The sequence below is a fragment of the Chlorocebus sabaeus genome, chromosome 11 (genome assembly GCF_047675955.1).
Source record: "Chlorocebus sabaeus isolate Y175 chromosome 11, mChlSab1.0.hap1, whole genome shotgun sequence".
Lineage (NCBI taxonomy): Eukaryota > Metazoa > Chordata > Mammalia > Primates > Cercopithecidae > Chlorocebus > Chlorocebus sabaeus.
Genome location: NC_132914.1, coordinates 6,623,031 through 6,637,394, shown reverse-complemented (window position 1 = coordinate 6,637,394; position 14,364 = coordinate 6,623,031). Strand labels below are relative to the sequence as shown.

Sequence of the window (14,364 nt, the reverse complement as noted above, 5' to 3'; positions counted from 1 at the left end):
ATGGCCACAGGGCATGGTGTCACTTCTCACCCTTCACACACACTCTGCCCAGTACATGATTTTGTTCCGTCTTTAGTCTTTTTGTTTGTTTGAGGACAGAAACTACCAGCTGGGAAGTAAGATGGTAGCAACGCCTAAGCCTGAGTCAGCCCACACCTGCCACCAGGATATCTAACCATCACTCGAGCACCTGTGCTTTTCCTATGCCCTCATCGACTGCCCTCCCTTTGCTCTGTGTGCCTGCCTCCCCATCAACAGAAAGTCCATGGTTCATCTTTGTCTTGGCACTTAGGCACTTAGATCAGCTCAGAGCCTCATTTCTCGCCTGGGCTGTTATACTCACCCCTCCACCCTACTGTGTTCTTCTGCCTCCAAATCATCCCTTCCTTCTGCAACCACAGGAATCTTTGTACTTCATCCTTACTTCACGTCACCACACGTCGCTATTCCAGTTAGTCCTGTGTGTTAGCCCATTTTGTGTTGCTATAAAGGAATATCTCACTGGGTGTGGTGGCTCATGCCTGTAATCCCAGCACTTTGGGAGACCGAGATGGGCGGATCACCTGAGGTCAGGAGTTAGAGATCAGCCCGACCAACGTGGTGAAACCCCGTGTCTACTGAAAATATAAAAAGTAGCCAGGTGTGGTGGCACGCACCTGTGGCCTCAGCTACTCAGGAGGCTGAGCCAGGAGGATCACTTGAACCCAAGAGGTGGAGGTTGCAGTGAGCTGAGATCGCACCACTGCACTCCAGCCTGGGCAACAGAGCGAGACTCCATCTGAAAAAAAAAAAAAAAGAAAAAAAAGGAATATCTGAGTCTGGGTAATTGATAAAGAAAAGAGGTTTAATTGGCTGAGGGTTCTGCAGACTGTACAAGCGTGGCACCAGCATCTGCTCAGCCTCTGGGGAGGCTGCAGGAAACTGTTACCCATGGTGGAAGGGGAGGAGAGGGGGCAAGAGAGAGAGACCAGGCTCTTGAACTAATTAATAGTGTGAGAATTCACTCATTACTGCAAGGAGGGCACCAAGCCATTCCAGAGGGGCCCACCCCTGTGACCCAAACACCTCCCACTAGGATCCCCTCCAACATTGGGGATCACATTTCAACATGAGATTTGGAGGAGACAGACATCCAAACTATATCCTGCTGTTTAAAATCCTTCAGTGTCTCTCATGGCCTCCAGCATCAAGCTGGAGCTCCTTAGCATGGCTTTCTCCCCATTCTCCTCCCCCATAACTACACCCTTTTCCCCTACCCTATAATCTTTTTTTAAATAACACTTTTATTGACATATAATTTACTTACCATAAATGTATCCTTTTAATATGTATAATTTAGTGATTTTTAGTATATTTGGAGTTGTGTAACCATTACCACGACCTGTTTTTTTTTTTTTTTTTTTGAGACGGAGTGTGGCTCTGTCACCCAGGCTGGAGTGCAGTGGCGCGATCTCGGCTCACTGCAAGCTCCGCCTCCCGGGTTCACGCCATTCTCCTGCCTCAGCCTCCCGAGGAGCTGGGACTACAGGCGCCTGCCACCATGCCCGGCTAATTTTTTGTATTTTTAGTAGAGACGGGGTTTCACCGTGTTAGCCAGAATGATTTCGATCTCCTGACCTTGTGATCCGCCCACCTCAGCCTCCCAAAGTGCTGGGATTACAGGCGTAAGCCACCGTGCTCGGCCACCACGACCTGTTTTTAGAGCATTTTCCTCACCCTAGAAAGAAACCCTGTACCCATTAGCAGTTCTTCCCCATTTTCTCCCCTCCTCCAAGCCCTGAGAGCCACTCTTCTGCTTTCTGTCTCTATGGATTGCCTATGGTGGACGTTTCACATAAATGGAATCTTACAATATGTGGCCTTTTGTGAGTGGCCTCTGTCACTTAGCATAACGTTTTCAAAACTTATCCATCTTGTAGCTGGATCAGATCTTCATTTTTATGGCTGAATACTATTACATTGTGTAGATATACCACTTTTTTTTTTTTTTGAGACAGGTTCTCACTCAGTCACTCAGGCTGGAGTACAGTGGCACGATCAGACTTCACCGCAGCCTTGATTTCCTGGGCTGAAACTATTTTCCTGATTCAGCCTCCCAAGTAGCTGGGACTACAGACTCAGGCCACCATGCCCAGCTATTTTTTTTTTTTAAATTTTAGTGGAGACTAGCTCTCACTATGTTGCCCAGGCTGATCTCTAACTCCTGAGCTCAAGCCATTCTCCTGCCTCGGCCTCCCAAAATGCTGGGATTATAGGCGTGAGCCACCATGCCCGGCCCACATTTTTGCTTATCCATTCTCAGTTGATGGACATTTGGATTGTTTCTACTTTTTGGCTATTATGAATAATGCTGCTGTGAACGTTCCTGTACGTTTTTGTATGGATCTATGTTTGTATTTCTCTTGGGTGTTCACCTACGAGTGGAACTGCGGGGTCATGTGGTAACTCTATATTTAGCATTCTGAGGAACTGCGAGACTTTTCCAAACGGCTGTACCATTTAACGTTCCCAACAGCAATGTATGAAGATTCTTTTTTTTTTTTGAGACAGAGTCTTGCCCTGTGGCCCAGGCGGGAGTGCAGTGGCGTGATTTCGGCTCACTGCAAGCTCCGCCTCCCGGGTTCACGCCATTGTCCTGTCTCAGCCTCCCAAGTAGCTGGGACTACAGGCGCCCGCCACCTCGCCCGGCTAGTTTTATGTATTTTTTAGTAGAGACAGGGTTTCACCGTGTTAGCCAGGATGGTCTCGATCTCCCGACCTCGTGATCCGCCTGCCTCGGCCTCCCAAAGTGCTGGGATTACAGGCTTGAGCCACCACGCCTGGCCCAGCAATGTATGAAGATTCTAAATTCTCTACATCCTCCTCATGTTGTTTTCTGTCTTTTCGACTTTAGCCATCTTAATGAATCCCTGTAATTGTGCTAGTGAGCTAATACAGCTCTTACTAAGGCTAAACACCATTCTAAGCATAATTTCATGCTCAACACCCCTGTGAGGTTGATATTTTTATTATCCCCATTTTACAGCTGAGGAAACTGAGGTACAGATTAAGTAAGTAACTTGTTTGGTCCCACATCTAATACTTGTTAGAGCCCCAGGATTCAAATACAAGGAATTTAATTCTGGAGTCTGTGCTCTTTTTTTTTTTTGGAGATGGAGTTTCGCTTTTACTGGCCAGGCTGGAGTGCAATGGCGCAATCTCAGCTCACCACAACCTCTGCCTCCCAAGTTCAAGTGATTCTCCTGCCTCAGCCTTCTGAATAGCTGGGATTACAGGCATGCACCACTATGCCCGGCTAATTTTGTATTTTTAGTAGAGATGGGGTTTCACCATGTTGGCCAGGCTGGTCTCAAACTCCTGACCTCAGGTGACCCCACCCGCCTCAGCCTCCCAAAGTTCTGAGATTATAGGCATGAGCCACCGCGCCCGGCTGAGTCTGTGCTCTTAACCACCACATTATACTGATTCTCATAGGCCACTATATTAATGTGTTTAGTGTGTATCTCTGTGTTTTTGCAAAATCTGTATTTAATTTACATAAATGGTGCTGTGTTATAGATCCCATTTCACCTCTTACTTTTTTTTTTTTTTTGAGACAGAGCCTCACTGTAGAGTGCAGTGGTGCAATCTCAGTTCACTGAACCTCCCAAGTTCAAGCGATTCTTCTGCCTCAGCCTCCTGAGTAGCTGAGGTAATAGACGCCCGCCACCACACCTGGCTAATTTTTGTATTTTTGGTAGAGACGGGGTTTCACCATGTTGGCCAGGCTGGTCTCGGACTTCTGACTTCAACTGATCCACCCGCCTCAGCCTCCTCCCAAAGTGTTGGAATTACAGGTGTGAGCCAGTATGCCCTGCCACTTTTTATTTATTTAATTCAACGAAGCTCTATGCTTTAAAATCCATCCATGTTGCTCCACCTCACCTGTTGATCGAACCTGTGCCTGCTTTCCATGGGGGTGGCACCCACCACATTGTGCTTGTCCCCTCTCTGTGTGCAAAGGGCTCTCCAGCCTTCAGGACTGGCCACTTCTGTAGCCTCTCCTTCAGTCCTTCTCTGCATCTAGTCTGGGCTCTAGAAGTGCTGACTTCCTAGTACCTCCTAGAATGGGCACCAGTATGTCATGCCTCTGTGCCTGTGTTCTTCAAGGGCCAATGGAATATCCCGGATCATCTGGTTCCAATCTCCTCATTTCACAGAACCATCCTACATTTTACAGAGGAGGAGAATAAGCTTAGAAACAATGACTTGCTCAAGGCCGTACAACCAGAACCCCACTCCTTATCTCTGGCCAGCCTCTTCTCCCTCTTCTCTTTATTCCTCCTCTGCTACTCACTGGCCGAAGTCCCCTTTTCCTCTTTGCCCTGCTCCCGTCCCTAGCTCCAAGATGGCAGGGTAGCAGAACACAGATCCTCTCTGCGCTGTGTGGCCTGCGAGCTGTGCTTTACCCCACACAGGCTCCCTGTTCTGGAACCTGTGGTTTGCTGTGAAATTACAGTCCTACTGCAGCCGTGATGCCTCTGTGATTGCTTTCTCTCTGTCCCCACACCTGTCACAGATGAGTTTTGGATCTACCATTCTGAGACATGCCGATGCAAGAGGCGGCCCGGAAACGCTTGGTACTGATCGTCCTCCCCTCAGCTCCGTGCTCACCACTGCTCACACTTTCTCCTTTAACCCTGCTCTCCTCCACCTCCCCACTTCATTCATTCATTCATTCGTTCATTCCTCACTCAACAACTATTTATTAATCATCTCTTCCATCCCCTAGATGACAGGAACTATGCAGCTAACCCAGAGATGACACAGAGATGAATGAGATGTGGCTCCTGTCATCAAGGAGCTCATGATTCAATGGGGAACTAACATTTAGACACATGGGCAGTTAGGGACATGCAAGAATCTTTGTAGTGCAACAAGAGAGAAGTTACAAGGCAGCACGGAAGTTAAGGCTGGTGAGCCCAGATGGCCTGGTGAGAGAAGCCTGGGCTAGAAGGTAGATGACCTAGGTGTGAACCCCCAGGCTCATCATCGCTATGGGACCTTGGACCGGCTGTTTGAGCTCTCTGAGCCTTAGCTTCCTCCTCTGTGATATGAGGATGAGACTCTCACAGGCTGTTGGTTGGAGTGACTGAGGGAGTGTGAGTAAAGCGCTCAGCATTGTGGCAGCACATGGTAGGTGATCAGGAAACAAATGACTCTGAAAGCCCAAGTCCTGTAGGAGTTTAAGGGAGTGGAGAATTCTCCCTGCTCCCTGGACCACTTACGCTTTCCTCTCTGACCCTACTCTCTCTTTCCTGATAAGGAATTACTCTCACTTCCACCACCCCATGTATGGAAACTGCTACACTTTCAATGACAAGAACAACTCTAACCTCTGGATGTCTTCCATGCCTGGAGTCAACAACGGTGAGCAACTCCCCGCTTGCTCCATGGCGCCCTCTGCCTCAGCCACTCCCGTGTACTTACCTTGAGCTCACCTCCTAGAACTGCTGGGAGGGGTCCCCTGTGCTCTCTCTCCCCAACAGGTGCCACATAGTCCGTTCCAGGCATGAGAGGAATCCTGTCCCAGGTCTTCCTCCTGCCTCCAGATTCCAGCCCATGAGTTGCCAGGTCCCTTTGTGGGTCTTCCTGAACTTGCTCCTCTCGCAGTGTTGGAGACTGAGCAAGGAAGGGAGAGTGGATTTCCATCTTCTAACTCTTCTCCAGGATTCCCGCCTCTGCCAACTCTGCTCTCTCTGCACCCCTAGGTCTGTCCCTGATGCTGCGCACAGAGCAGAATGACTTCATTCCCCTGCTGTCCACAGTGACTGGGGCCCGGGCAATGGTGCACGGGCAGGATGAACCTGCCTTTATGGATGATGGTGGCTTTAACTTGCGGCCTGGCGTGGAGATCTCCATCAGCATGAGGAAGGCAAGGATGCTGACTGGGAGGCCTGGAAGGAGAGCCTCAGATTGCAGAGGGGCAGGGGGGCGGCATGGGAGGCTGCGGAGGGAGAGCGTGTGGGGTGGGCCTTGAGCATGTGGAGGTCTTCAGGAGCAGGAACGAGGGGCAGAGGGGCTGGCACTGGGAAGTAAGGCCCTGCAGGGTGGACCCTGGGGGACAAGTGCTGAGAAGGCATTCAGGGTATGCTTACGATTTCTGGGAATGCTCTGGGCCCAGTGGCCTTGAAATGAGCAGTGGGTGGGCATGAGGTGGCTGGAGGCATGTATTGAGAGGGTGAGGCTGGTAGGAGGGGCTGGCCGGTGTGAGATACAACCTGGAACTGAGGGAAGGGAGAGAACCCGGAGGCACTTGCTCTGTCCTCTGATCTCTTGGTGTATGTGGGTTCATAGGAAGCCCTGGACAGACTTGGGGGCGACTATGGCGACTGCACCAAGAATGGCAGTGATGTCCCTGTCAAGAACCTTTACCCTTCAAAGTACACGCAGCAGGTGAGGCCCAACCTGATTCTGTGGCAGCCACTCCCAGGCCTGCCCTGGCTGGTCCTGCAAAGCTGGAGGGATTGTGTGTGTGTGAGAGAGAGGGAAACTGGGGGGTGGTGGAAAGAGGATGGAGGCTCTGTGCAGAGAACTGCTGAGTTCAGTCCTGAACCCCCTCTCCTCTCCACCCTCCTCCCTTCCAGGTGTGTATTCACTCCTGCTTCCAGGAGAACATGATCAAGGAGTGTGGCTGTGCCTACATCTTCTATCCGCGGCCGCAGAACATGGAGTACTGTGACTACAGGAAGCACAGTTCCTGGGGTGAGACTCCAGGGAGTCCCCCGCCCTGCCCTACTGACCCCAGTACTCACTGAGGCGCTTCTTCCTGTCAGTCCCCTGTTTGTGGGGATGACTTCTGGCTGGGATGACATCCCACCTGCTGGGATGAATCCTCCCTTGCTCTTGTTTTTCAGCCTTTAGTCTCTGCCTCTGTCAGTTTCCCTCACCCTCAGTCTCTCCTCTCTTTTTTTTTTTTTTTTTTTTTTGAGACGGAGTCTCGCTCTGTTACCCAGGCTGGAGTGCAGTGGTGCAATCTCAGCTCACTGCAAGCTCCGCCTCCCAAGTTCACGCCATTCTCCTGCCTCAGCCTCCCAAGTAGCTGGGACTACAGGCGCCCGCCACCATGCCAAGCTAATTTTTTTGTATTTTTAGTAGAGACTGGGTTTTACTGTGTTAGCCAGGATGGTCTCGATCTCCTGACCTCATTATCCGCCCGCCTCGGCCTCCCTCTCTCTTCTGTTTCTTTCCTCCCTCTCAGTATTGCAGTCTCTCTGTTTTGGCCTTTGTGTGTTTGTCAAGGAACTGTCCCATTTAAAACAACCTGCAGCAGAAGGAAGAAGAGCACCCGAGAAAACGTCCAGCCGTTCCTCACTGGCTGCTGAGGTTTCCGTGCACGCTCTGCCCACAGCTTCCCTGCTCAGTGCCCAGGGTGCGAGAAAACCTCCAGCCATTCCTCACTGGCTGCTGAGGTTTCGGTGCACGCTCTGCCCGCAGCTTCCCTGCTCAGTGCCCAGGGTGCTTAGCTGGGCAGGCTCCGGAGGGGCTGGGTGGGGTACACAACACTTCCCTGGGGCGCAGGAAGAAAATATTAGAAGTTACATGGGTCTGTCTCATTCCTTCACATTTTCCATCTTATGTGCTTTAGAATGGACGTACTGTATCCATTCAATAATAGAGGTATGTAATTTATAAATCAAATATGTATATTGGACCTGCTTATTTAAGATTTTTTTTTTTTTTTACCTGAACAAGGGCACAATCAATAAAGTTTGAAGCACCTTGGAATCTCCTCCTTATCCTGGTATAGGAGTAGACAAATCTCTTTCCTTTTGACTACAGCTGAGTTGTTGGGCGGGGAAGTTGTGTGCCAGGAAGCTGAGAGAGAAAGAAAATCACAAAAATAAAATATGGAAGCTGCAAGGGTTTGCATTCCTGGAGTGCATGCTCTTCCCCGGCACAACTGGCCTGTTCCCCCTGCAGTTCCTCCTCCCAGGGCTCTCCCCTGGGCCCAGCTTCCCACAGGGTGGGCCGAGGGCCATCACGGGAGGTGACATGGTAGCGGACACTGGAGACACGGAGGCCTCAAAGGCAGCGGATTGTCTCACCCCAGAGCTCAGCGTCCATCCCTACCTTGTTCCTGTCTGTGGTGACTTTTCCACTTCTGTCCTTCCCTGGGCTGGCTCCGCAGTTCTCTTCTGCCTGGACTTTCCAGTCGTGGCCTCCTGGTTCCTGTCTCCCTGACCTTAGAGGAGTGTAGCACATCAGAACTGGGGGAAACCCAAAGGCCATCTGGCCTCACCTCCTTTCTCAGATGAGCAAATTGAGGTCCAGGGGGAGGATGTGACATGTCCCAGGGTATACAGGACCGGGACAGAGGGGATGCCACCCGTGATTTCTCCCTTCCCTCAAATAATTATTTCTACGTCGTGGGTTTGCACATCTGTGAGTGAAAATGACAATATTGATTGCTGAGGAGTTATGAGGATGAGAGAGGAAGTAAGGCTAAAAACACAGTCTGCTGCATTTCCTAGGGCTTACTTCCCCGGAGAAGAGGACCAGCTGCTTCCCCTTCTTCCTAAAGATCTCCAACCCTGGTAGGGATTTGGGTCAGAAATGAAGAAGGACTTCGGACTGAGGAACTAAAAGTAGCAATAATGACAAAATAACCTTACTTAGAATTTGGGAAATAGGGGAGGAGGGGAATCTACAGTTCCATTCTTCTTTTTTTTTTTTTTTTTTTTTGGTAATAGCTTTATTGAGATAATTTGTATCCCATGGGATTCACTCATTTAAAGTGTACAGCTTCATTTTAGTCAAATTTTAGTTTTTAGTTTTGGGTTTTCAGTATAGTCCCAGAATTGTGCAATCATCACCACCCTCAATTCTGGGATATTTTTAGTGTTCCCCAAAGAAACCTTGTACTCACGCAGGCCGGGCATGGTGGTTCACGCCTGTAATCCCAGCATTTTGAGAGGCCAAGGTGGGCAGATCACTTGAGCCCAGGAGTTCGACACCAACCTGGGCAACAGGGTGAAACCCTGTCTTTACAAAAATTAGCTGGGTATGGTGGTGCACACCTATAGTCCCAGCCACTTGGGAGGCTGAGGTGGGAGAATCACCTGAGCCCAGGAGGTCGAGGCTGCAGTGAGCCATGATCAGGCCACTGCACTCCAGCCTGGGCGATGGAGTGAGACCCTGTCTCAAAAAAATAAATAGATAAACCTTGTACTCATTAGCAAATCCCAAGCTTCCCTCCCCTCTTCCACCACTGCCAGCCCTTGGGCAACCACGATTCTTTCTTTCTCTATGGATTTGCCTATTCTGAATTTTTTTTTTTTTTTTTCTTCCCAGAGACAGAATCTCCCTCTGTCGCCCAGACTGGAGTGCAGTGGCGCAGTCTCAGCTCACTGCAACCTCCACCTCTCAGGTTCAAGCAATTCTCCTGTCTCAGCCTCCCAAGTACCTGGGACTACAGGCGCTTGCCACCATGCCTGGCTAATTTTTATATTTTTTAGTAGAGAGGGGGTTTCACCATATTGGTCAGGCTGGTCTTGAACTCCTGACCTCAGGTGATCCACCTGCCTCGGCCTCCCAAAGTGCTGGAATTACAGGTGTGAGCCACCATGCCCGGCCATTCTGAATCTTTCATACAGACGGAATCTTAGAGTGTGTGACCTTCGTGTCTGCCTTATTTCACTTAGCATAGTATTTTCAAGTTTCATCCATATTGTAGCAATAGCAGTGCCTCATTCCTTTATATGGCTGAATAACAACACTCCCTTGTATGGATAGACCACACTTTGTTTACCCATTTATCAGTTAGTGGACATTTGTGGTGTTGCCACTTTTTGGTTACTGTGAGTAATGCTGCTGTGAGCATTTGTGTACAAGTTTTTGTGTGGACACATGTTTTCCATTTTCTTTTTTTTTTTTTTTGAGATGGAGTCTCGCTCTGTCACCCAGGCTGGAGTGCAGTGGCCGGATCTCAGCTCACTGCAAGCTCCGCCTCCCGGGTTCACACCATTCTCCTGCCTCAGGCTCCCGAGTAGCTGGGACTACAGACGCCCGCCACCTCGCCCAGCTAGTTTTTTTTTTTGTATTTTTTTTAGTAGAGACGGGGTTTCACTGTGTTAGCCAGGATGGTCTCGATCTCCTGACCTCGTGATCCGCCCGTCTCGGCCTCCCAAAGTGCTGGGATTACAGGCTTGAGCCACCACGCCCGGCCATGTTTTCCATTTTCTTGCATATATACCTAGGAGTGGAATTGCTGGGTCATATGGTAATCTACGTTTAACCTTTTTTGAGGAGCTGCCAGGCTGTTTTCCAAAGTGATATCACCATTGTACATCCCTAGCAGCAGTATATGAGGTTTTCAGTTTCTATACATCCTGCCAGTTCTTGTTATTGTCTTTTTAAATTTAAATTAAATTAAATTTAATTTTTGAGAAGACTCTCACTCTGTTGCCCAGGCTGGAGTGCAGTGGCACGATCTTGGCTCACTAAAACCTCCACCTCCTGGGTTCAAGCAATTCTCCTGCCTCAGCCTCCCAAGTAGCTGGGATTACAGGTGTGCACCACCACACCTGGCTAATTTTTGTATTTTCAGTAGAGACTGGATTTCACCATGTTGGCCAGGCTGGTCTCGAATTCCTGACCTCAGGTGATCCACCTGCCTCAGCCTCCCATAGTGTTGGTATTACAGGCATGAGCCACCGCGCCTGGCATATTGTCTTTTTTTAAATAATAGACATCTTAATGGGCATGAAGTGTTATCTTATTGTGGCATAGTTCCCTTATTCTTATACAATTATTGTTCCCATTTTTCTTTATGGCGTTTAAGTTTTTGTCCATAGTGTGTATTTCCTTACACTGGTGTATCCTGTTTTGTTTTGTTTTTCCCCTGACTTAGCTTATTTTCTTTCTTCATTAATTTATTTTTTAGGCCGGGTGCGGTGGCTCGCGCCCGTAATACCAGCACTTTGGGAGGCCAAGGCGGGCGGATCACGAGGTCAGGAGATCGAGACCATCCTGGCTAACACAGAGAAACCCCGTCTCTACTAAAAATACAAAAAATTAGCTGGGCATAGTGGCGGGCGCCTGTAGTCCCAGCTACTTGGGAGGCTGAGGCAGGAGAATGGCGTGAACCCGGGAGGCGGAACTTGCAGAGCCGCGATCATGCCACTGTACTCTAGCCTGGGCAACAGAGCGAGACTCCGTCTAAAAAAAAGAAAAAATTAATTTATTTTTAAATTTTTTTTTTAGAGACAAGGTCTCACTCTGTTGCCAGGGTTGGAGTACAAAGGCACACTCATAGCTCACTTGCAACCTTGAACTCCTGGCCTCAAACGACCCTCCCACCTCAGCCTCCCAAACAGCTGAGCCACTCTCCCCGGCCTAGCTAAATTTCTTAAACATTTGGTACTTCTTGGTACTGCCGCTCATAGGACATCATTATAATGCTAAATAATGCTCTCGTAAAGTGGGTACCCAGGGATCTTGGGAGACCTCTTGCGTGTGGGGTAGAGAAAGTTGAGGTGCCCTAGGAGAACAGGCATCTCTCTGTACCCACAGGCTACTGCTACTATAAGCTCCAGGCTGACTTCTCCTCAGACCACCTGGGCTGTTTCACCAAGTGCCGGAAGCCATGCCGGTTAGTGTCCCCTTCCCCGGGTGCAGGTTGGGTAGAATACAGGTTACCCAGCCAAGCCTTCGAGTGGGAGAGCTCTGCCCCAACACTGAACACCTTTCTCCATCCCCAGTGTGACCAGCTACCAGCTCTCGGCCGGTTACTCACGATGGCCCTCGGTGACATCCCAGGTAGAGTGTGGGGAAGGGACGGGTGGGGGATGTGCATGCCCGTGTAATGCTGTGGCCTTCTCTGGGTATTATGTGTATGAGTGTGTTTGACACAACCTATCCCTATAAGCCTGAAGCGTATGGACCTTGATGACAGCCCCATTCTTTCCTAGGAATGGGTCTTCGAGATGCTATCGCGACAGAACAACTACACCATCAACGACAAGAGGTGAGTCCCGCCCTGGTCCCAGCCACAAGAAAGGAATCTTTGGGAGGGAAAATAGACCTAGGAAGAGGGATCGATATGGTTGATGAGAGGAAGGTCCAGGGAGTTCATCCTCTACCATTTCTTCCCACCCTCTGCCCCACACCTAAGAAATGGAGTGGCCAAAGTCAACATCTTCTTCAAGGAGCTGAACTACAAAACCAATTCGGAGTCTCCCTCTGTCACGGTAGGTTGTGCCTGGATGGAGCTTGTGATGCTCTGAGGGTCTTAGCAGGGCAGCTGTCAGGGAAAACCAAAAGGTTGTGGGCCAGAAGGCTCTGGGTCTCAAAGGCAGGGGACCAAAGAAGAGGGTCAAGGGAGAGGTCAGGCGGGTTGGAAGGAGGAGCTCGGCTGGGGCATAAGGTCTCTGGGGGTGGTGGGAGGGACAGGCATGCTAGATGCTGGGGTGAAGGCACTCGAGCCATGCCCGCATTTCAGCTGCCCCTGACTGTGGGCCAGTTACCAGTTTTCTCTGGGTGACGCTGCCCAGGAGCAGAGACAAGGAGCCCAGGGGGCTGCTGAGAGGCTGACAGGACTCAGGGGTCCTCGGGGATGAAGGGCGACAGCTTGGTGAGGAGGAATGGGGGCTCCTCTGCCAGAGTCCATCCAGAACCCTCTGTCCCATCATCAGTGTACCTCTTCTCTCACAGATGGTCACCCTCCTGTCCAACCTGGGCAGCCAGTGGAGCCTGTGGTTCGGCTCCTCAGTGCTGTCTGTGGTGGAGATGGCCGAGCTCATCTTTGACCTGCTGGTCATCACATTCCTCATGCTGCTCCGAAGGTTCCGAAGCCGATACTGGTCTCCAGGCCGAGGGGACAGGGGTGCTCAGGAGGTAGCCTCCACCCAGGCATCCTCCCCGCCTTCCCACTTCTGCCCCCACCCCACATCTCTGAACTTGTCCCAGCTAGGCCCTGCTCCCTCCCCAGCCTTGACAGCCCCTCCCCCTGCCTATGCCACCCTGGGCCCCTGCCCATCTCCAGGGGGCTCCGCAAGGGCCAGCTCCTCTGCCTATCCTCTGGGGGGGCCCTGAGAGAGAAGGAGAGGTTCCTCGCACCAAGGCAGATGCTCCCCTGGTGGGAGGGTGCTGCCCTTGGCAAGATTGAAGGATGTGCAGGGCTTCCTCTCAGAGCCGCCCAAACTGCCTTTGATGTGTGGAGGGGAAGCGAGATGGGTAAGGGGCTCAGGAAGTTGTTCCAAGAACAGTGGCCAATGAAGCTGCCCAGAAGTGCCTTGGCTCCAGCTCTGTACCCCTTGGTACTGCCTCTGAACACTCTGGTTTCCCCACCCAACTGCAGCTAAGTCTCCTTTTTCCTTGGATCAGCCAAGCCACACTTGGAGCTTTGACAAGGAACTTTCCTAAGAAATGGCTGATGACCAGGACAAAACACAACCAAGGGTACACACAGGCATGCACGGGTTTCCTGCCTGGCGACAGCTGAAGCCAGCCCCTGACTGACCTGGCCACACTGCTCTCCAGTAACACAGATGTCTGCTCCTCATCTTGAACTTGGGTGGGAAACCCCACCCAAAAGCCCCCTTTATTACTTAGGCAATTCCCCTTCCCTGACTCCCGAGAGCCAGGGCCGGAGCAGACCCGTGTAAGTAAAGGCAGCTCCAGGGCTCCTCTAGGCTCATACCCGTGCCCTCACAGAGCCATGCTCCAGCGCTTCTGTCCTGTGTCTTTCGTCCCTCTACATGTCTGCTCAAGATATTTCCTCAGCCTGAAAGTTTCCCCAGCCATCTGCCGGAGAACTCCTATGCATCCCTCAGAACCCTGCTCAGACACCATTACTTTTGTGAAGGCTTCTGCCACATCTTGTCATCCCAAAAATTGATCACTCCCCTTTCTCCTGGGCTCCCGTAGCACACTATAACATCTGCTGGAGTGTTGCTGTTGCACCATACTTTCTTGTACGTTTGTGTCTGCCTCCCCAACTGGACTGTGAGGGCCTTGTGGCCAGGGACTGAGTCTTGCCCGTTTATGTATGCTCCGTGTCTTCTAGCCCATCATCCTGCTTGAAGCAAGTAGGCAGATGCTCAATAAATGTTTGTTGCATAAAGGAGTGTCTGGAGAGCTGGATGGGGCATCTTGAAGGGGGTAGGGAGTGGATACGAGTCACCACCCAAGCTTCTGGGTGGTCATGGGGCTGGGGGAGGGTACACACTCCCACGGAAGTGATCGTTCTTCACAGGGTCTTAAGAGGGACAAACGGTCTGGTGAATTCCTCCATGGGCATTGCTGAGCGTTTGCTGTGTGTCCACGGGCATTGCTGAGTGTCTGCTGTGTGCCCATGGGCATTGCTGAGTGTCTGCTGTGTGC

The 14,364-nt window shown here is 50.8% G+C and overlaps 1 protein-coding gene across 4 annotated transcripts in view; it reads left to right on the top strand.

Moving 5' to 3' along the window:
* Window positions 1-14,364, top strand: part of SCNN1A (sodium channel epithelial 1 subunit alpha) — a 33,972-nt gene extending 19,608 nt beyond the window's left edge. For 3 of the 4 annotated variants that reach the window (XM_007967331.3, XM_007967332.3, XM_073020417.1), the window contains exons 5-13: window positions 5,306-5,409; window positions 5,751-5,914; window positions 6,337-6,435; window positions 6,627-6,744; window positions 11,554-11,632; window positions 11,742-11,799; window positions 11,952-12,007; window positions 12,155-12,230; window positions 12,694-14,363. In XM_007967331.3, coding sequence (XP_007965522.3) covers window positions 5,306-5,409; window positions 5,751-5,914; window positions 6,337-6,435; window positions 6,627-6,744; window positions 11,554-11,632; window positions 11,742-11,799; window positions 11,952-12,007; window positions 12,155-12,230; window positions 12,694-13,074 — 1,135 coding nt within the window. In that variant the 3' untranslated portion in view covers window positions 13,075-14,363. Of the gene's footprint in view, window positions 1-5,305; window positions 5,410-5,750; window positions 5,915-6,336; window positions 6,436-6,626; window positions 6,745-11,553; window positions 11,633-11,741; window positions 11,800-11,951; window positions 12,008-12,154; window positions 12,231-12,693 lie in introns of all 4 variants that reach the window. The other variant, XM_073020418.1, reaches the window with a different exon arrangement.